The 23,212-nt window shown below is 45.6% G+C and overlaps 1 protein-coding gene across 1 annotated transcript in view; it reads left to right on the forward strand.

Annotated features, from left to right (window-relative positions):
- LOC117367625 (sodium/hydrogen exchanger 10-like) overlaps positions 1-23,212 on the forward strand; it is a 301,595-nt gene that overhangs the window by 22,500 nt on the left and 255,883 nt on the right. The window contains exons 4-5 of the mRNA XM_033960369.1: positions 2,471-2,636; positions 18,585-18,698. Of these exons, the coding sequence (XP_033816260.1) occupies positions 2,471-2,636; positions 18,585-18,698 (280 nt within the window). The remainder of the gene's footprint in view (positions 1-2,470; positions 2,637-18,584; positions 18,699-23,212) is intronic.

The raw sequence follows: 23,212 nt of genomic DNA on the forward strand, positions 1-23,212 counted from the left end.
TAGTCGGGAAGTGCTGGTGTCCGGCTTCCCCCCTAGCCTCCCGCGCATCCAGGGCTGGATTAAAGGGTAGGCCCAAGGAGTTCACGTCACATCGTGCTCGGGTTAGGAGGCTGCAGGCGGCAGTGGTGATTCTGTGTACATCTTCCCTGCCTCGGCAGACAGTGCTCCTGTTGGTGCTTACCTGCACCATGGCCATCTGCTTGCGGCCTGCCCGCCAGCTCCATTTAATTCTGCTCACTGCATCTGCTCCAAAAGAGCCAGGCGCGTGCAGCGATTGCACACCTCCGGCCCATAAGCCTTTCCGTCAGAATTGACTGGCGGGTGCAATTGCCGCACGCGACTGGCCCTTTTGGAGTTGCGGGGGGGGGGGGGGTGTTAAATGGATTTGGCAAGCGACGGCGAGCAGTGGCGATGAGCACAGGGTTAGTGGTGGGAGGTGGAATCAGTGGTGGGTTGGCTTGGGGAAGGCAGGGAAGAGTCTGTGTGGATCCTGCAGCTCTTGCCATGAGACTGGACCCACAGTCGCATAGCATTTCTTCTGCTGCTATCAGACTGCTGCACGATGATAAAAAAGAGATCAAGTGTAGGCAGCCTCAATCAGCCTGAGAGGAGAGCTGAGGGGAAGGAGGCAAGGAGTGAAGAGCCAATAGGAATAGGCTATGAAGGAGTGAAAAAGTACTGAACGAAGGATGGGAATGAGAAAGGAGACAGGAAGAGAAATATAGGGTAGGAAAGATGATAAAGAGTATTTGGAGAGAGGGATGGAGTGAGCAGAGAAAAATGTCTGGTGAGAGAAAGGGAAAGAAAGAGAACAATGAAGAGGAGAAGTAGAGAAGCAAGAAGGGGAAAAGAAGTAAATAAGAAAATGGGTACATGCGGGTGGGGCAGGGCATGGTGAGGTAGCCTGGGCAGGGGGTGCAGGCCTTCAAGGGGGGGACAGGCCTTCAGGGATGGTGGCAAAGGCCTTCAGGAGGAACAGGCAGGCCTTCAGGGGGAGCCCTGGTGTAGAAGTACACAGAGGAAGGGAAGGGGGGGGTTCTAAGAGACGTGCATATGCCGGACTTTGGGGGGGAAGAAATAATGGGTCTAAAAACAGAGGAGAGGGAGAGAGATGGTGGACAATGGGATTTAGGGAGGGAAGGAACAGAAAGGGAGAAAAGTTGGACACAAGGGATGGTGTGAAGGGGGGATAGAGATACTGGATAGGAGGGTAGTTGGGAAAAGAAAGGGAGAGGTGGTGGACCCTAGGGTGGTGGGGAAGGAGGAAAAGATGCTAGATGAAAGGGTAGTTGAGAAAAGGTGGACCTGTGGATGGAGATTAAAAAAAAGAAAGATGCCAGACTTCCCAGGGAGGGAAGGGAAACGGAAGGGGAGGACAGAGCTAGAAGATGGATGGTTAGCACGGAGAAAGAAGGAGACCCTGGCAAGCAAGTTGTCAGAAGACAACCAGAGCCTGGGACCAACAAGATTTGAATAATGACCAGACTATAAAGGTAGGAAAATGATTTTATTTTCTGTTTTGGGATTACAATATGTCAGATTTGAAACGTGTATCCTGCCAGAGCTGGTGTTAGACCTCAAACGTGAGCTAGGATTTAATAGAGAGAGGAAAGTCTTGTTTGTCTGTTTATTTTGTTTACGCCACAGCGCCATTGTGTTAGGAGAAGACAAAGGGGGAGAAGAGGCTATAAAATAAACCCACCAGGATGTTTGAAAAAAACACCCAATTGGGCAGGAAAATCAAATCGAAAAATCGATTCATTGGGCTGAATCGAATTGAATCGAATCAAAAATTTTTTCCTGAATCGGGCAGCACTAGTAAATACATGGGGTGGCGCAGGGGGCGGGGCATGGTGGGGTGAGGGACAGGGTGAGGCAGGGGGCCCAGTGTACTTGTGTGCCTATGGGCCCTCGACAAATTAATCCTGCCTGCATGACTTCCCTGCTTGTCTATGTATGTAGCTTGTACATGTATGTAGAAATTCAGGACTAATATCTACCAAGTAATGATCATTGTTTCAATTATGATGATTACAGTGTAGAATGTTTTTTAATGAATGACAGCTAATGGTCAATGTGATGAATTTTTAACATTTGCTTTAGTTTTGTTCCAGTGCAAACTTGCTTGAGATTTTTACTGAAACACTTGAGTATTTTCAACAGGAAAAATAGAGCAAATTATAATTATCTTTGGGCTCCTTTTATCAAGGCGCGCTACGGGGGTTAGCGCGTCGGACATTTCATCACGCACTAACCCCCGCGGCAGCCTAAAATCCTAACGCCTCGTCAATGGAGGCGTTAGGTACTAGCGCGGCAGGCGGTTTAATGCATGGTATTCTGCGCATTAAACCGCTACTGCGCCTTTTAAAAGGACCCCTTTGTTTTTATGAAAACTGAGCAGAACTTTGATATTTCTATCCTATTCTTCAAAATATTCTTCAAAATGGAAATAATGATTTTTTTTTTCCAGGTGGTACTTCTTTCACTTCTTGGGTATCTTTTGAATAGTGCCTTGAGTGCAACTTATGCTATCAAAATATGTGAAAACAATTGGGACTGGTATACAGGCCTAATTTTTGGCATTATTATAAGCGCAACAGATCCTATTTCGTCAGTAGCAGCACAGAAAAATACTGGTATGTGAAACATAGCTATTTTTATTTAAGTGTTTGTACCTGCCTTGCTATATTTCATACACAGAATGTTCCTCTAGCAGGATAAATTGAATCATGCAAATTTTCTAGTGCAATAGGTGTGTAATTTTGGATGAGTGGGTTATTCCCCAGAGCTCGTGAGCCTTGCAAGGATTCCTTTCTGGATTTTTTCTGAATCCTTCCTACTTCAGAGAGCACTGCTGCCCCTACAGTTTTTTTCCTTTTGAATGCGAGCCTGAAGAAGTGTTCTGTTGCAGCTCTTCCTGATTCCATACGCTAGGGGTTCAATTCCAACCCGCAGTCCGGGAGTTGCAGAAATCAACAACTTTTCTGAGCACATGATCCACCCCCTTAGCCTGAGAGTTAGTAAACATGTCCAGTTACAATTTCTGCAAGCAGTCCATGCAGAAGTCTTTTGCAGATGCTCTGCTTCTATATCTTTTATTTTCACTTAAAGTTTGTTTCTCAACTGGAACTGGATTCAAATTTGTTTGATGATTGTTTGCAATGGTTTGATGGGTGGGTGGATGCAAGGGACCTGGGGAGAGGAAGAAGTGATATGGATCACTCTGAAAAGAGAAGATGGAACTTCTATCTATGTTGCATAAAGAAAAACTGGAGAGGGAACCATATGAAGTGAGATACTTGCAAAAGGATGTTAATCACATCTTTCAGTTCCTCCTTTTTCACTGTGGAAGCGGCAAAAGGAAACCACTCATGAACGATAGCGGTAACATGTGAGGAGCACATGAATATTATGCAACTTGCATACTGAAAGACAACAACTGTGGGCAAGCAAAACAAGATAGTCCAGTATGAATCAGGTTCCCATACCATGGGATTGGAGCTGATCAAGATGAGCCTGTAATAATTCCAGTGTGTCAAAAACTTTAGTGTTGTTGTTTAAAGTAATCACCATCCGCGCAGGATACTGCAGGCCAAAGTGTGCTCCCATTGAATTTAGGCACGGCCTCATGTCTAAGAAAGATTTCCTCTTTCGTGCAGTCATCTTGGCGAGATCTGGGACAATCAAATCCTTTCTGCTGTCAACGAGGATACTGGGGTGGTTTTTTGCAGCTGTGAATAATTGTAATGCCTGTGGAAAGCGAAGAAGTTTAGCGACTACCAGGCAAGAAGAGGGTTGATCTAGTCGAAGGTGTGAACGCTCAATATCCAGCACAAAGGTAGGGTCCATATTGAGAATCTTGGGTAACCATTTCATGAAAAAACTTGACATATCTGTGCCTTTGATGCCTTCTTGTAGCTCGATGATTCTCAAGTTGTTCCTTCGGCTTTGGTTGGCTATGTCTTGTTCTATGCCAGGGGTGCCCACACTTTTTGGGCTTGCGAGCTACTTTTAAAATGACCAAGTCAAAATGATCTACTAACAATAAAATTTTTTAAAACACAAAGCACACTGTGTATGCAGAGAAAATGTTAATTATCATTCCTATTCCGGGGTTTTTTCAAAGAGGTCAAGGCAGATGACTCTATGCACTGTCACCTCAGTAACAACCATACAAAAATAAACAAATATACCCCCCTCCCTATTTACTAAACCACAATAGCAGTTTTTAGCGCAGGGAGTTGCGCTGAATGCCCAGCGCTGGTCTCACTCCCTGCGCTAAAAACCACTATTGCGGTTTAGTAAAAGGGGGCCATAGTGCAAAATATAGACAGCAGATATAAATTCAGACACATTTTGATCACTAAATTGAAAATAAAATCATTTTTCCTACCTTTGTTGTCTGGTGCTTTCATGAGTCTCTGGTTGCACTTTCTTCTTCTGACTGTGCATCCAATCTTTCTTCCCTTTTTTCAGTCTGTATGCTTCCTCTCCTCAAGACCTCATTCCCTCCCCCAACTTTTTCTTCCTCTCTCCCTGCCCTTTCTTTCTCCCTGCCTCCCTTTCTTTTTTCTCTCTTCATGCTCCCTTTCTTTCTGTTTCCTTTCTGTCTCCCTGCCTGCCCCCTTTCTTTCTTTCTCCCTGCCCTCCCCCAAGCCACTGCTGCCGCCATTGGGGAACAGGCCCCCAAGCCGCCGCCGCCATCGGGGAACAGGCCGCCGCCGCCCCAAGCTCTCCCTGCTTCCCTGCGTCGGGCCGACCACCATTCCTCTCCCTGACGTCAATTCTGCTGTCGGAGAAGAAGTTCCGGCCCAGCCAGGCAACGATTGGCTGGCCCGAACTTCCTCTCTGACAGCAGAATTGACGTCGGGAAGAGGAAGGCTGATCGGTCCGGTAGATCGCCAAGGCAAAGTGAGTCTATCACGGAGCCCAGGATTGCGATTGACCTATTGGGCACCCCTGTTCTAGGCACTTAATTTGGTTCTCTGTCTGTTCATGCTGTTGTACCATTTCAAGTGCTGTGGCATCTGCTCTGGATTCTAGTGATTCAATACGCAGTTGAAAATTTGTTAGGGAAGCATTTATTGCAGACAAATCTTCTTTAAGCTCTTTGGTAGTATCAAAGTGCTTAGCATTAAGCTCCCTTAGAGCATGAAGCTCTTCAAGCATGATGTCGCTTGATGTGGTAGCCTTTTTCTCAGGAGCCATTTTTTCAGGAGTTGGAGGGTCTTGTTTTATCGGTTTAGAACCAGCTGTAAGGTTGGTAGAAGTCTCCAGTTTCTATTGTTTGGTAGTAGACATCTGAATGTGAAATATATATAGAAAAGTCCAAAACCAGTATGGAAAGGAGGTTTGGCAGTTCTTATTCTTGTCAATGGAGGGAGAGTGCAAAGCTCAAGCGTCCATTTTGTTTGAAGTACAGGACACGCACACCTCAGAGAGGGTGGTAGATGCCTGGAATGCCCTCCCGAGGGAAGTGGTGGAGAGGAAAACTGTGATGGAATTCAAAAAAGCGTGGGATAAACATAGAGGATCTCTAATTAGAAAATGAAGAATGTAGATTAAAGAGCTAAGGCCAATACTGGACATATTTGCACAGTTGTGTCCCATATGTGGTGATTTGGTGTAGGATAGGCTAGGGAGGGCATCAATGAGAACTCCACTAACTTGAAACATGAGGATGTTACTGGCCAGACTTTTATGGTAGATAACCTGCAAACAAGATGGTTAGATAGGCTGGAGTGAGCTTGGACGGCAACTTCAGCATTTAGAACCTAGGATAATTCAAAGTGGACTTTACAGTCTATGACCCAGAAATATCAAAGAAGAGACAAGTTAATTTAATCATGTATTTTTAATGGGTATAACTAAAGGGCAGAGTGGATGAACCATTTAGGTCATTTATCTGCTATCATTTACAATGTTACGTATGTTACTCAATCGTTTATGAGATATTGGTGTGAAAGGGACGGTATTGGATTGGTTCTCATCTTTTCTAAAAGACCGTACATATAGGATAGCTAATAGTGGTTCTATGTCTCAGGAGAAAATGTTAGATTGTGGGTTACTGCAAGGTTCAGCACTATTGCCAATTTTGTTTAATTTAATTTTGAGTTCCTTGGCTAGACTTTCTCCCCTTATGTTGGATTTGGATCCTTTACAAGATAGTTTAAATAAGATTAACTGTTAGCTAAATGACAATAGACGTATTAAATATGAGTTGCTTGTTGTATTACAAGTGATAGAAAGTCACCACAGTTGGACATATTATTAGATTAACATCATGTAAGATTGGTAAACAGTTTTAGATATTTGTGGATAATGTTTGTCATTTAAAATTTGAAGATCACATTTCTATAGTGATTGGGAGAGGATTTGGAGCATTGAGACAGAGCTACTTAAATTTTTTTGAATGAGGATTCTTTGCATAATTTAATACACACCTTTGTTTTAGCAAAATTGGATTATGGTAATTTAGTTTATGCAGGGATAACAACAGGACAATTAAAACGTTTACAAACTTTACAGAATGTGGCTATTTGGCTACTAGGTAATTTACATATTAGGGATCATGTAACTCCTTTATATTTCATAGCAAATACAGAAAAAAGAGGCAAGTGAGATGTCTAAGTCCATGAGCCTGACATACCTCCATTCCAAAGCCTCCAAAACAACGGCGGTGGCAACGCTCTGAATGGGCTGCTTCGTGACCTTCCCCGCCAGGGCCTTCTTTCTGCCGCGTCACTGATTACATCATTCCCCCCTCCTTGTCTTCCAGCCTTTGCTCCAAATTCATGCTCCTCCCATGTCCCAACTTGCTCCTTCCCCCCCTTCTTCCTTTGTCCCACGTTCATATCCCACGTTCCATATCCTTTGTCCCATGTTCATATTCAAGGCTGCACTCACTCCCTTTAGGGACATCCAGCTGGGCTACTCCATCCTGCCGTCAGCCTCACTTTTGTTTACAGGGACATTTCAGAGAGATGGCTTCCGTGTCAGCCATGTGCATCGTGCAAGAGCTGCTGCCCACATCTCTGCAAAGAACAAGTGTGACTGAAGGCAGGAAAGATCATCACACCTGGAAGGAGGTAACTGGGAACCCCGGCTGACCCTGAAGGCTTCACTCTGATGTCTTCGGAGGGATGCCTTCCGGGTTGGGTTTGGTGGAGGAGGGCAGGAAGGAAGTCTGTTTACAAATGGGAACCCCAGTGGCGGTGGCGAACAGCAGTGGCTCCACATTGGGGAGGAAGAGGGCGGGAGACAAGGAGGTGCTTCCAACTGCGGGAACAAAGCTTTTCACCATTTTTGCAGGCGGTGAAAAGTTTTGTTCTCATGTTTGCAGCAAGTCAGTCTTTGGTGTCTCCGTAGTTGCAGGTAAACCATGTCTCGCCATGGTGTATGTTCACCATGTCATTCTCTAGTGGATGTGGTTCTCAAGAGGCTTTTTGAGGCTTTAGCTTTGGGTATCAAGGCTGCCTCTACGGCATCCTTTGTAATCTGTGCCTGCAATACCAGTTTATGGACTCTGGAGCGTGAAAGTGATGATCTGGTGTCCCAGGAGTGGTTTATGTGGCTGATGCTCTATATAATACCATTAGGGTCATGAGCAAGGCTTTGGCTTAGCAGACTCACTTTCAAAGGGCAATTGTTATTCGTGAAAGGTTTGGACGATCTTATGACCAGTGTGGTTGATCGTTGTCTGAAATCTTTGACTGATAGAAGACCCAGAACCTAATTTTTGTGGCTCCAGCTGGTCTTGGCAGTACTCTGGAGCCACATCGTAGAGACCCTTCCAGGGTTACAGACAGATGTTTGCCAGATCCAGGCACAGCCAGGCATCTGGTTCCCATACTGCTTCTGCCAAGAAGACACAATGACGCCAGGTCCGGAGCAGTCCCTCTCAAGATAGAGGGGACAGCTTACAGACTTTCTGTAGGTCTGGGCTCAGATATCCTCAGATCTCAGAATCCGCTGGATTCTGGAAATCATCCAGAGCAGTTACAAGCTCATATTTGCCCAGCCTTTAACAGAAATTCGACCTGGACCTTCCTGCTCCTCTTAAGTGAGTTCTATCAACCAATCCATCTAAAATTTACAAAATCATCCAAAAACTAAATGTTCTCAGTAATTGGCTTTGCAATAATCTACTTTCCCTCAATATCAGTAAATCAAAGACCATGCTTTTTCCGACCAAAGAGAACTAAAACCTTTCTTCCCCATTATGCATCTCTTCCACCCCAATTCAGTTAGTATCAGATATTAAACTCTTAGGTATGATTCTTGATGATGCACTATTTTTCAAAACACAAATTAGTTCTATAATTCAAAAATGCTTCTTTAAACTCAAGATGATACGGTCCCTTGTGTCAATTTTAGAAGCAAAATCTCTTAACATTTTCATTCATTCCTTAGTCATCTCCACCCTTGACTACTATAATTCCCTTTACTATGGAATCCCCCCCCCAAAAATAAAGACTAGGAGATTACAAATTATTCAAAATACTTCCACAAAAATTATCTTCAATGCAAAGAAGTTTGACCATGTCACTCCTCTTTTGAAAAAGGCCCACTGGTTGCCCATCTCCCACAGAATCACATTTAAAATTATCTTCCTTGCATTCAATGTTCAAGCCAATCACTCTCCTTCATTTATCGATAGTCTTCTGATCCTGTACGAAACCTCGCGTACTTTACGATCATCTCAGCAACATCTTCTTTTGGTTCCATCTGTTTGTCGGTTATTTTATGACACAACTCACAAAACTATTTATTCTGTAGCCACTTTATGAAATGCCCTCCCGTTAGTGTTAAGACTAGAAACTACCGTTTTTTTTTCGCTTCATAAGACGCACTTTTTCCACCCAGAAAAGTGGGTGGAAAAAGGGTGCGTCCCATGGTGCGAATAACCAAACCACCTTATTTTACCTTATTTTAATTTTGGTGCTCTCTACAGGGGGGGGATATGGATTGTTAAATGTACGATGATATGCTATGGCCTGTCAGATGAGACACATTAATGACTGGTTTAGGGGGACATCTGATTTTTCTGCCACGCCACTGGAGTTATCTTTGTTGGCTCTGTACCATGTAAGTTATTTTTTGCATGTGGCGGACCCGAAGATACATCCTTTGGTGTCATACTATCCGATATTTACGCCGGCACGGCAAACCTGGAAATGGGTGTGTAAAACTGCTAAGCTGTCTTCTGGGGTCTCCTTATACTTACCCATTCAGGGCAATGGAGCCTTTCAGCCTGGATTACAAAATACCTCCTTTCAGAGGTGGAGACTTCAATATCTTTTCCACCTGTTTTTGGAGGAGGGGAGAATAACAACTTTTGCGGAATTACATCGGACTTTTGATTTACAGCCTAATGACTTGTTTGCCTATTACCAGATCCGACATTATGTACAGTCTCTACCGGTGGCCCACCTTACTGAGGATAATAGAGATGCCCTCTCGGAACTCTACAGCCTTTCTGCGCAACAGAGGATTCCTCTTCGTTTTCACGTTGTGGGGGTCCGGGATTGCCAACCTGGCCCTAACTTGGACATTTTAGCGACAACATGGGCAGAGGACTTGCAATGTACACTCACGGCCCACCAGTTACAACATTTCCCACTGGGAAATGCAACTGAAAATTGTTTTGAGACTCTATATTACGCCGGAAAGTGCAGCCCGAATGGGGATCACGCCGTCTCACTCATGCCCGAAATGTGACCATGCTCATGCCTCTTTGGGACATATGCTTTGGGCCTGCCCTAAAATTTTACAGTTTTGGAGTCACCTGGGACAATATATAACGCTGCTTTGGGGGAGGCGTTGGCTACCGCAACCGAGAGCATTATTTGGGTATTACAATATAGCCACACCTAAACCCAAGGGTATGTCCGCTTTCATTACCAGAGCACTCTTGATGGGGAAGAAAGCCATTCTCACCAACTGGCTGTCTAGTACTCCCCCGACTTATGCCCAATGGAGATCCTTGATGATAATCCACGTAACGCTAGAGCGGAGAATAGTAGGAGACTTGGATCGTGGTCCGGGTCGTAAATTTCATCAGACCTGGGAATGTTTCTGGCAGGATCTCACCCCACATGCACGTAGTAGACTTTTGAATATTTAAGTCTGACTCGGACTCTCAGGTTTTTTGATCTGGCACTGGACTCCTGGGGTGGGGAAGGATGGGAGGGGGGGGATAGTTGCATCATTGTTTACTGAACTATGCTGCTGATTGTGTTGAGTGTTTACTGTTGAAACAATAAAAAACATTTGAACATAATTTTGGTGCTCTCCCTCGCTGGATGCGGCTGCCTTTCCAGCGGCAGAGTGGCGCGCAAGGCTGCCTCCTCTTCCCTTCTGTAGCTGCTGAGTGGTGCACAAGGCTGACTGCCTAGTCCTGCGCCACTTTTGTTCTAGCGGAAAGTGGCGCGGGACCAGGCAGACAGCCTTGTGCGCCGTTCTGCCGCTACAGAAGGGAAGAGGAGGCAGCCGCGGCATCCGACCAGGCAGGCAGCCTTGCGCGCCACTCTGCCGCTAGAGAGGCAGCTGGAGACATCGAGTCCTGCTTCCCACACATTCCCCGCGGGCGCGAGCAGCAGCCATTTGATTCTGAAGGCGATGGAAGTCCCGGCATGGTGGTGCAGCCCTGAAGAGAACGAGCGGCTGCGGCAATAGTAGCAGCAGCGGCTGGTTCCGGCCTCCCGCTCTTCTCTCTCATTTCCCCTATGGCAGCGCTGGGCAGCACATCCGGGCCTCAGTTGCCTCCACCGCCGCTCCTCTGACTCCCTTCGCGTTCGGACGGGACATGGAGGAACAGGCCTGTCAAGCTGCGCCGGAGGAACTAAAGGTACGGGGAGAGGTCGGAGGGGGTAAGAGGCGATGTGCCTCGGGGGGTGCCTTGCCTTGCCTGTCTGCCTTCTGTCTCGGGGTGGGGATGAGGAGTACAGGAGGATGGAATTGACAATCCAGCATAAGAACCAGGGCAATCAGGGGAGGGAAAGAGACAGAGCAAAGAAATGCTGAAGGAGGAGGGAGCATAGGGACAGGGACAAGGAATAATGCTGGAAAGGGAAGGAATAAAGATATAGAGATGTGATACTTAATGGAAGGGGAGGAAATGGATAGTGAAGAAGAAAAGAAAGATTATGCACTTTGGGGGGCCCTGCCTTCCTGCTTGCTTGCCTCGGGGTGGGGGGCCCTGCCTGTCACTAGGCCATTAGACCTGCCTGCCCTGTATCCTGTCCCTGCCTACCACTAGACCACCAGAAGAGGTACAGGGTACAGAGCCTGGCATGGAGAATTTGGTTCAGAATGGGTTTTTTTCTTGTTTTCCTCCTCTAATTTTAGGGTGCGGCTTATGGTCAGGTGCGTCTTATGGAGTGAAAAATGTGGTAACTCTAATCATTTAAAAACTAACCTTAAAACCTTTCTCTTTAAGGATGCTTTTGAGATTTAGTTAAATGGATTACCTACATCTTCCCCTTCTGCATATCGTTCTTCCCATTACCTTTTCAATTTTTTATTTTATAAATTGTAAACCCTCCCCTTTTTTTCTCTTATGCCATGTCATGACAATTCAGGTTCACATATATATGTCCTTTCTGTTGTTTTTAACTATTTTTGTCTGTTTTAAAAATTGTTTTATATTGTAAACTGCTTTGGCAGCAAAAATAGACCACCACCTCTCAAATCTGCTGACCACGATGCCCAACTACAAAACATTCAGGAAAGAACTGAAAACCATACTATTCAAGAAATTTGTCAAATGATCTAACCAAACCGTATCGACCTTTCCCTGATCCCGACGCATACTATAACTATCAACCTTGTAATCTCCCTGGGAATGGCCAGGCTAATTTCTTGTTGGAAACTGCCTAGAACTAAAAGGTATTGGCGGGATAGAAGACAGTCAATTGGAGGCCACAGTGAGAAGGTTGTTGGAGATTCAAGCCATAGAACCTGTACTGCCTAAGACTCAAGCTTAGGCAGATGCTCCATATACTTCATCATGCCAAAGAAAGACTCAGATGATTGGAGACCCATTCTAGACCTTACATCAGTGCAGCCCTCAGGGTTCCACGTTTCCGTATGGAGACAGTTCATTTTGTCATTGCTGCAGTGGCTCTGGAGAGTTTCTTACCTCTCTGGATCTTACGGAGGCCTCTGCATATTCCATCTTCCCAAAACCACAGAAAGCTCCTAGAAAACCATTACCAGTTCTCTACCCTTCCCTTTAGTCTGGCAACAGCCCCTCACACTTTCACCAAGGTAAAAGTGGCAGCCCACCTATGGAAGATGGGCTTACAGCTGCATCACTACCTGGATGACTGGCTGATCAAGACTTTTGCTGAAGTGCAGCATATGGTAGCACAGGTCTTCCAAGGCCTGGAGAGCCTGGATTGTGTTGTAAATTACCGGAAGAGCCATTTGTCATCGACACAGTTCTTGGAAAACCTGAGCATCTTGATCAACATGGCAGATGGCTGCGTCTATCCTCCAGAAGCACGCTGATGGAAACTGTGCTCTCAGATAATGAGCTTACTAGTTAGACCGCCCCGTCGGAGTGGCACTATTTCCAAGTGCTAGGATTCATGGTGGCCATAATAGATGTGGTCCCCTTGGCAAAAGCTCACATGTGTCCTCTCCAACATGCATTCCTAGCCCGGTGGTCTCTCTAGACCAGTGTTTTTCAACCGCTGTTCCGCGGCACACTAGTGTGCCGCGAGATGTTGCCTGGTGTGCCGTACGGTCAGGGCCGCCATCAGGGCAGTACCACCAGTCCTGCATTCAGGGGCCCCGGGCTCCCCCAGGGTCCTAGGCCACAGTCTAGGGAGAGGGGCGATACGCCCCACGTGGACAGGAGAGAGCTGGACGGGGGACCCGCGGATTTCAATACATCTCGAGCCGCGAGGCTCGTCTTCTGTTCCTGCCTGCCCTGCAGCTAACATATAGCCGATCGCAAGCGTTCCCCGATGTCAGCGCTGACGTCGGAGGGAGGGCTTAAGCAAAGCCTGCCCTCCGACGTCAGCGCTGACGTCGGAGAATACTTCCGTTCGGCTATTTGTGCGCGGCAGGGCAGGCAGGAAGCAAAAGACAAGCCTCGCGGCTTGAGCTTCGTTTTGCTGAGAAAGTTGCAAAGATGGGCTGGGAGGCAAACACGGAACACAAAAGGGGGGAGGGAGTGCGTTTTGGACACAAGGCATGAACTTGGGAGAAAGGAAGGGAGGGAAAGAGATGGTGGGGGAGGGAATGGGTTTTTGGACACAGAAGAAATGGACTTGGGAGAGAGGAAGGGAGGGAAAGAGATGCTGAGGTGGGGAAGGAAATGCGTTTTTGGACACAGAAGAAATGGACTTGGGAGAGAGGAAGGGAGGGAAAGAGATGCTGAGGTGGGGGAGGGAATGAGTGTTTGGACACAGAAGGCATGGACTTTGGAGAGAGGAAGGGAGGGAAAGAGATGGTTGTGTACACGGGAAATAGAAGAAAGGAGAATTTTTGGTCATAGGGAGGGAGTGAGGTACAGATAGTGGCATACCAGGGTGGGGGGGAGGGCGGTCTGCCCCACCCCGGGTTTATGTCCCAAGGGGGTGCACAGCTGGCCACCCTCCAGTGTTGTCCCTAGGCCGGCAAACTGCGGCTCTTTAGCCACTTGAGTGCCACCGCCGCCATCGGGAACAGGCCGGCGCCAAGTTCTCCCTGCTTTTCCCTGTGGGGCCGGCCAACTCTCGCCACTCGCGTCAATTCTGACGTCGGAGAGGACGTTCTGGGCCAGCCAATCGCTGCCTGGCTGGCCTAGAACGTCCTCTCCGACGTTAGAATTGACGACGGGTGGCGAGAGTTGGTCGGCCCCGTGGGGAAGAGAAGCAGGGAGAACTTGGCGACGGCCTGTTCCCGATGGCGGCGGTGGCACTCAAGTGAATTACTTTATATATAGTCAATATAGGCACAGAGTTAAATTTTTTAACATTTTCTAATGGTGGTGTGCCTCGTGATTTTTTTCATGAAACAAGTGTGCCTTTGCCCAAAAAAGGTTGAAAAACACTGCTCTAGACGGACTCTCTGTAGAAGTCCCTGCCTTGGATGCTGGAGGTTCGGGCCAGTATGGACTGGTGGCTTCGCACTCAGTCTCTCACCAACAGCATGCCTCTCAGCATAGCTTCCTGGATAGTTGTAACGAAAGATGCAAATCTCTTCAGCTGTGGGGCCCACTGCAATTGTGAGCCGATTCAGGGGCGGTGGTCGGCCACCCAGAAAAAGTAGCCATTCAGCTATCCTTACTGAAACTGCAGAAGACTTTGGAAGGCCAGGCAGTCTGAGTCTTCTCAAACAATGCTACGATGATGACCTATGTCAAAAAGCCAAGGGGGGGGGGGGGCGGGGCGGTCCACAAAGAGTGCCCATCTGTGTTTGCTATTCATCTGGGCCTATTTGCTATTCATCTGGGCGGAACGTCATCTTCAGGTGTGCTCAGCTGCGCACGTAGCAGGAGTGTAACGCATCCAAGCCAATTTCCTCAACAGGCAGACCTTGGATCCTGGTAAGTGGATGCTGTCAGCGTCAGCCTTTCAAGCCATTGTTCGTCACTGGGGTCAGCTGGTGTTTCACCTCATGGCAACAGCAAACAGGAAAGTGGAGAGGTTCTTCAGTTGACGATATGAGCCTGGAAGCGCGAGTCTGGGAACTCTGCTCCAACTGTGGCCGCAAGGCACGCATGTTTCCTTTGTGTTCCATGATAGGCTGAATCCTGCAAAAGATTGCAAGTCATCAGGGAAAGGTCATTCTAATGGCTCCAGACTGGCCACACAGACCGTAGTACACAGATATGGTCCATCTTTGGATGGGCCCCGGTCTCAGGCTATAAGTACAACTGAACCTTCTTTCTCAAGGTCCAAAGGTCACAGAAGATCCGGATCACTTTGCTCTACTGCATGACTATTGAACGCAAAGTGTTAGCATGTAAGGGGTACTTAGAAGTAGTCATTGCCATTTTCCTAATCTAAGAAGTCAACAACAGTCTCAGCTTATGCTAAGAAATGAGAGACTTTCTAGCATTGGTACGCCCAGGAAAAAGGTGGAAACGTTTTCAGCACCAGTTTCTGTGGTGTTGGCTTTCTTTTAAACCAGCCAATTGATATTGTGTATTTGTATTTTCAAAAAGCATTTGACAAAGTACCTCATGAAAATAGAGAGTCATGGGATAGCAGGTAATGTTCTATTATAGATTAAAAACTGGTTGAAAGAAAACAGAGTAGGTTTAAATGGTCCAGGGGTCTGTGCTGGGACCGCAATTTTTTAACATATTTATCAATGATCTATAGAGGGACATAACTTCTGAAAAAGCTATCTGAAAGTTTTGGATTTTAACTTCATACCTAAGAGCCTAAATTTGGATTCCAGAATCTCAATACTATATTTCCCTATGTCATTGGTACCCACATGTATCAAGACAGTAGACTGTCTAAAATCTTATTTGGTGATGTGTGCATTCTGCCACCTTTGCACCAGGCAGGCAAGTGACCAAGCAATCTACACATGTTCCATCCACCTAGCTATCAACATTCCTATTGATCGAATCTCCCACTATAACGGTTGTCCTAACTAGTGCTACCCGATTCAGGAAAAAAAATTTCGATTCGATTTGATTCAGCCTATTGAATTGATTTTTCGATTCGATTTGATTTTCCTGCCCAATTGGGTGTTGTTTTTTTTTTTTAAAAACATCCTGGTGGGTTTATTTTATAACTTCTTCACCCTTTTATAGTCTCTTCACCCCCTTTACCTTCTCCTATCCACACTGGCGCTGTGGTGTAAACAAACAAAAAAGACTTTTCCTCTCTCTGTTAAATCCTAGCTCACATTTGCGGTCTAACACCAGCTCTGGCAGGATACACGTTCAAATCTTACATATTGTAATCAAAAAACAGAAAATAAAATTATTTTTTCTACCTTTTGTTGTCTGGTCATTATTCAAATCTTGTTGGTCCCAGGCTCTGGTTGCCTTTTGATAACTTGCTTGCCAGGGTCTCCTTCTTTCTTCTTTCTCTGTGCTAACCATCCATCTGCTATCTCTGTCCTCCCCTTCCGTTTCCCTTCCCTCTCCCGGAGGAGGGGCGGGACTGTGGCAGAGAGAAGGCAGCTCGGAAGACCCGATGGCAGCTTGCAAAGATCGATAGCACTAGCGATCTTATCCAGGCTGCTGAAATTAGGTAAATTGATGCCGGGAGGCCAGGGGGGAAGCCGGATAGAAGCACTGACACTCCCCACTTGCCCTCTAAAGCAGGAACGGCAGCGTCTGGCCAGCAAGAGGCAGCGCTGCCGATCCTGCTTTAGGGGGGAGGGTCAGTCGCTGAATCGGGAGGCCGATTTTTTTGTGTTTTTGAATCAATTCGAACCGATTCACCCGAAATGAATCGTGAATCGGGCAGCACTAGTCCTAACCCTTCCCTCCTGGTCAGAAGCCCCTAGAGATTCATCCTCTGTGTGAGAGGACATTGCATCCCCTGGTGGGCAGGTCTTGACTACAGGATTGCCTTCTTCTTCACTAGGGTGATGCTCTCCTTTAAGAAGGCCTCCCTCCTCCGTGGCAGCACAGATGCTGCCAGACTGGAGGTGGGACTTTTCTGTAACATCCCTGTAGGTCTTCTCTGTCTCCCTTAGCCCCTCAAAGTCTTCTATTCTAGCCTCAAGAGATCAGAACCATTCCCTGAGTGCTAGGAGCTGTTTCCATCAAGCACAAAGGGCCCAATTCACTAAAGTCAGCAATTGCCGCTAAACCTGTTTTCACAGGTTTAGTAATGATCGCTGCTCTCTGACCGATTCACAAAACTGCCCACCGCAGGTTTTCCCCTTCAGTCACCCATTTCCCGATCCGGCCATGCAAATTAGTAAAACCTCATGCAAAATAGCCAAGCAATTGATTCACTAACATTTGCTTGGCTATTTTGAATGCAAGGAGCAGGGCCTAAGGCCCTGATTAGCTCAAGGGGAGTCCAAGGCGCCTCAGTCAATCAGGGCCTTAGGCCCCTCCCCATACATCATATCATACACTGGGGCGGGGCCTAAGGCCGACATTACACAGGAGCGGGTCAGAGGAGCAGGTGGGGAACCCTGCTCCTGATGTAAAGGTACCGGGGGGGGGGGGCAGGCCGGGAGACGACGGCAGTGGGGAGGGGGCAGGCCGGGAGACGACGGCAGTGGGGGGAGTCCAAACGGTGGGGGAGTCCCGATGGTAGGAGGGAATGGGCATTCCTCCTGCCATATCTAAGTTCGGGGGTGGGTTCGGCGGGGGGGGGGGGCAATGGTAGGAGGGAGTGAGCATCCCTCCTGCCATATTCGCGTGGGGGGGGGCAGCGTCTCTTCTCCCATACTATGGAAGCACTTTGGTATAGCAGCGTTGGGCAAAGAGTCTTGTGGCAGGAGGGAGTGGGCATCTCTTTTGCCATTTTGGAGGGCTCGGGGGAGGGAGTGCTTCATCGGGGGGGGGGAGGGGGAGGCTTCTCTTTTTTTAGCATAATACACGCAAAATATCTGTGCCATTTAAAAAAAAGATGAAAAACAAAACAGCAAAAGCAGTGACAAGGAGGCTGCTTCTCCTGTCACTACTGTCAGGGTTTTGTACCGACTCAGTCGCTCACTGAGCGATTCAGTCGGGAAGTTTGCATACTAATGATTTGCACCTCCATGCAAATCATTTGCATGCAAACTAGATGGTGAATCAATTGCTGTTTAAAAATCAGCCAAAGAATCAGCCAACAGCAATTGAGTCGTTATCTTTAGTGAATCGGGGCCACAATGTTTTACCTTTTCCCAATGGAGTTTTTCTTCCCCTTAGCAGATCGTCACTCAACACCTCTTCAGGTCAAAGAGCAATTGAGGTTTCTGTTACCTTTTTATTAGCTGTGCTTCTAAAGTGAAAATGATGTCTGCTACACTTTCTGGATGTATCACCTACACTGATCCTGACCTTTTGACTTTTCCCTTTAATCAGGCACTATTGTTTAACTGAAAGGCAACTAAAGAGCAGTTTATAACTGCCTAAATGAAAAACCTTTGCAATAAATATGCTCCTTAGTGCTATTTTTTTTTCTAGCTGTATTCTAAACTGTTAAACACTAAACAAAGACTTTCCTCAACTGCTATCTGTGCCCTAATCTGATTTTACCTTATGCTCTGAAATGCAACCTGAAATATTTAGACTAAACACTTTTATATAAAAAAAAACCCTAACAGACTCTAAAGGTTACTTTATTACCTAAACTGACTTTGCTGAAAAAGCAGAGTACCAAACTAAAAAGTAAAAGAGAAGGACAATGAAACAACCTACTGAAGTCCAAGTTTTATCTTTTTAGTTTGTCTTCCCCTTAGCAGATCCTCACTCAGCACCTCTTCAGGACAAGGAGTAATTGAGATCTTTGGATTCCAAGATTTTATGCTCTTTGATTCATTTTGTATACAATGTGATAAAAGATGGCTTAGGCGGTGGTTCCTTGCAGTTACTCAGACAGCAAATTGTCATAAAATTACTGTGGCTATGAATATTATTTATATGTGTATGACTTATTGTTTCTTTGGTCTTTATTTAGGTATTTCAAAAAATCTAATTCACCTAGTTGCAGCTGAAGGTGTATTTAATAATTCAATCTGTGCAATATTGTTTCAAATTATCAAGCAGCTTTTACAAAAACATGGCAATCTGGGTAAGAACATTTTATTTCATTTATGTCTTGCATAGTATCAGTGTATGTAATTATGATTTATATTTAGCATAATGTTAGAAATGCTGTGGAACTAGGAATCTAGATGTTTTTGCAAAAACCTTTAGAGTCTGTGATATATTTTACAAATGCAGAGCCGAATGCATAAGAATACTGTAAAAATAACAACCCCTCCTAATTGAGATAGTTTGGTACATGAATGGTAATTTCTTGAAATCTATGAATATCACTGTAAAAACAAGAGAAAAATTAAAATAGATAAATGCCAATCTGATCTGTACAACCATGCCATCCACAATTCCTTGTCCCCAGGCTGTCTTGAATTCAGATACACTCTATCTCCACTGCCTGCACTGGGAGGCTATTCAATTTACATAAGAACAGGGTCAGACCAGTGGTCCATCGTGCCCAGCAATCCGCTCCCGTGGTGGCCCTTAGGTCAAAGACCAGTGCCCTAATTGAGTCTAGCCTTACTTGCGTACGTTCTGGTTCAGCAGGACGTTGTATAACTTTGTCTTGAATCCCTGGGGGGTGTTTCCCCCTATAACAGCCTCCAGCAGAGCGTTCCAGATTTCTACCACTCTCTGGGTGAAGAAGAACTTCCTTACGTTTATACAGAAACTATCCCCTTGTACGGAAACTATCCCCATCTTACTAGAAGGCCTCATTTTCCCTATAGGCTTTGACAAAACCCCCTCCTCCCCTATGTCTAAGAACTAAGAACCATTATAAGTGATCTTTCAGTCAACCACAAAAAAATAATCATCTTAGGAGACTTTAACTTTGCTGAATACCCAGACATCACCAGTGTACCAAGGGAATTCACAAAGACAACGTCTGACCTAGGTTTTATCCAACAAGTCCACTCCCCCACCCACTCCTGCGGAAACACTCTAGATCTGATCTTCATCTCAAAGGCCCGCTACTCAACAACAAACCAACCCTGCTAACAAACACTCAGGTCCCCATGTAATCACATTCAGCCTACACGTCAAGACCAAAGGGCCCATAGAAAATCCAGCGTCACAAAAAGCAACCACACTCGACCCAAAGTTGGTCAACCTACATGATTTTTCCATTGGCATCTCCAAAATAGACCTACTCACAAGTTCCACGACCAACTCACTAGAAGAAAAGGCACAGGCATGGTATTCTGGCATAAAGTCACTGTACGAGAAATTAGCAAGAGTCAAAAAAGTGAAAACATACACAAGATCTTTCTCATCACCCTGCTTCCTGGTGTAAAATACTCAACGCCGAGGACAAATCCACCTGGAAAAGCCTCTTGAAAGATTATAAACTAGCAATACTCGAAACAAAAAAGGCATATTTCACAAACCTTATATCCAAAATCCCCAACAGATCAAAGGCTATCATCTCACTGTCGAAAAACCTTTTTAACTTCTCCCAAGGACCACACCACATCCAACAATCAAACTTAGATAGTGAATCCCTTTCAAATTTCTTCCATGACAAGATATCAAAGATAAGAGAATCCTTAGACTTGGAAGCCATAGCTCTGCCAAGCATCCCAAATACTATACAAAATAACAATCTACACAAGATAGACTCTCTAGATGACTTCATACCAGTTTCCATTGACGACCTAAAAAGCACAATAGTCTCCCTACACCCCACAACATCAATCCTGGACCCATGCCCATCCACCAGTTTCCATTGACGACCTAAAAAGCACAATGGTCTCCCTACACCCCACAACATCAATCCTGGACCCATGCCCATCTACCACACTTCTAGCTACCAGAGAATCCTTCCTGAACTCCATCTTACCTCAAATTAACGAGTCCCTACAATCTGGCATAATACCACAGAGCTGGAAATCTTCTGTAGTAAGACCACTCCTAAAAACCCCCACCATGGACCCAGACAATCCAAGCAGCTATAGGCCAGTCTCAAATCTCCCATTCATCTAAAAAATACTATAAAAGATTGTACTCACACAACTACGAGACTTCATGGAAACAAACACCACTCTCTCCAACTTCCAGTCAGGATTCAGGAAACACCACAGCACAGAAACGATGCTTCTAGACATCGTAGATGACTGCTGGAAAATCCTTGATGAGGAGAAAGACGCTCTTCTGGTTCTATTAGACCTGAACGTCGCCTTCGATACTATCGATCACTCATTCCTTCTAGCCAGACTACACTCTATTGAAATCCATGATGTTGCACTGGCATGGTTCTCCTCCTTTTTAAACGAAAGGTCTCAGAAAGTACTGTTGGAACCCTCCTTATCGGAGCCAAATCCTCTCGACTACGGAGTGCCTCAGGGTGCACTAATATCCCTACTCCTCTTTAACATATATGTCAAACCAGTACTCGACATCGCAGAAAAATACCAAATCAAAATACACTTGTACGCAGACGACATACCTTCCCCTAGGTCAACACCGAGATGTACTAATAGAAAAACTTCACTGCTGCCTAACAGAAATAAAAAACTGGATGACTACAAATAAACTACAGCTTAACTCGTCAAAAACAGAACTTCTCTGGATACATAAAGACTCCTGCGCATACCCCCACCCATCTCTTTCCTGGGGAAATGACACCCTTGCAGCCAAAGACAAAGTCCGCAGCCTAGGAGTGACTCTCGACTCAAACCTGTCGCTCTCAAACCATGTATCAAATTTAGTATCTTCATCTTCCTGTTGCATCGGCCAACTAAAATGCATCCGTGCTTACTTTTCAGAAAATGATTTCGCCCAGCTACTATACGCGTTTGTACTATCCCGCTTAGATTACTGCAACGCTCTACTAGTGGGCTTACCAGCAAAAACATTCTCCCGTCTACAAGGTGTGCAAAATGCTGCAATCCGACTTCTAAAAAATTTGGACTTCTGCAACCATGTCACCTCTGCACTAACATCCCTTCACTGGCTACCTATCCAGAAACAATGCACCTTTAAAGCCTTAGTGCTAGCTTTCAAGACTTTCCACAAAATAACACCAAACTACATAGCATCAAAACTTCAAAATTTCGTCCTCAACTGATCACTGAGATCTCAAACAGAAAAATAGCTGGTCCTGCCACCAGGCCGCTCACTTATGTCTGAGACAGCCCGAAGATGCTCATATTCTCATTACATACCCAGAATGTGGCACATCATCCCCCCTTATCATTATTTCACTAGACAGTCTTTGGAACTTCAGAAAAGCCGTGAAAACCTTCCTCTTTACAAACCCAGCTCCTTGAAGACCCACGTCTACACCCCGGACGGATGGAATCTCAAAGACACAACCTAACATACCAAATGGAATCTCGCTAAAACTCGCATGCCACCGCATGCCACTCGCATTCCACCGCAAACATACTTGAATTACTACCACATTTTCTGACAACAAAGATGCACCCACTTGCAAAGAATAGCTATTTCATTTCCTAGTATATCCACACTGAAATGGCTGCAATTTAACCCACCCTATGTCCACTAAGTCTGTATTTGTAAGTTTGAATGTTATGTCTATACTGTAATTGCTGTAATCTAAACCCCTTTGTCCATGCTGTAAATGCTGTAAAGTCTATGTCTCACTAAAATTTGTCCTACTCATACTATGTATGTACTCCTGTAAACCGTTCTGGGCTCCATTGGTAGGGCTAAATAAATGACTAAATAAATAAATAAACAAATTTAAGAGAGTGCCCTCTCGTTTTCTCTACTTTGAAGAGGGTGAACAACCTGTTTTTATCTATTAAGTCTATTTCCTTCATTATCTTGAATGTTTCATTCATATCCCCTCTCAGTCTCCTCTTTTCAAGGGAGAAGAGGCCCAATTTTTCTAATCTCTCACTGTACGGTAACTCCTCCAGCCCTTTAACCATGTTAGTCACTCTTTTCTGGACACTTTCGAGTAGTACTGTGTCCTTCTTTATGTACGGCGACCAGTGCTGTACACAGTACTCCAGGTGAGGGCGCACCATGGCCTGGTACAGCGGCATGATAACATTCTCCGATCTGTTTGTGATCCTCTTTTTAATCATTCCTAGCATTCTGTTCGCCCTTTTCGCCACCGCCACGCATTGCATGGATGGCTTCAGTGATTTGTCTACCAGCACTCCCAAGTCTCTTTCCTGGGGGGGTCTCTCCGAGTATTACACCGGACATCCTGTATTCATGTATAAGATTTTTGTTGCTGACATGCATCACCTTACATTTATCCATGTTAAATCTCATTTGCCATGTCAAGGGTCCATTCCTTGAGCGTGTTTGTCATGTTTCAGGTCTTCGCAATCCTTCTGTGTCTTCACTACTCTGAATAACTTTGTATCGTCTGCAAATTTAATCACCTCACTCGTCGTACCAATTTCCAGGTCGTTTATAAATATGTTGAAGGGCACGGGCCCAAGCACCAAACCTTCCACTCATGACGCTTTTCCAGTCCGAGTATTGTCCATTTACCCCCCTACTCTCTGTTTCCTATCCACCAACCAGTTTTTAATCCACATGAGTATATCACCCTTGATTCCATGG

The sequence above is a fragment of the Geotrypetes seraphini genome, chromosome 10 (assembly GCF_902459505.1).
Source record: "Geotrypetes seraphini chromosome 10, aGeoSer1.1, whole genome shotgun sequence".
Taxonomy (NCBI): Eukaryota; Metazoa; Chordata; class Amphibia; order Gymnophiona; family Dermophiidae; genus Geotrypetes; species Geotrypetes seraphini.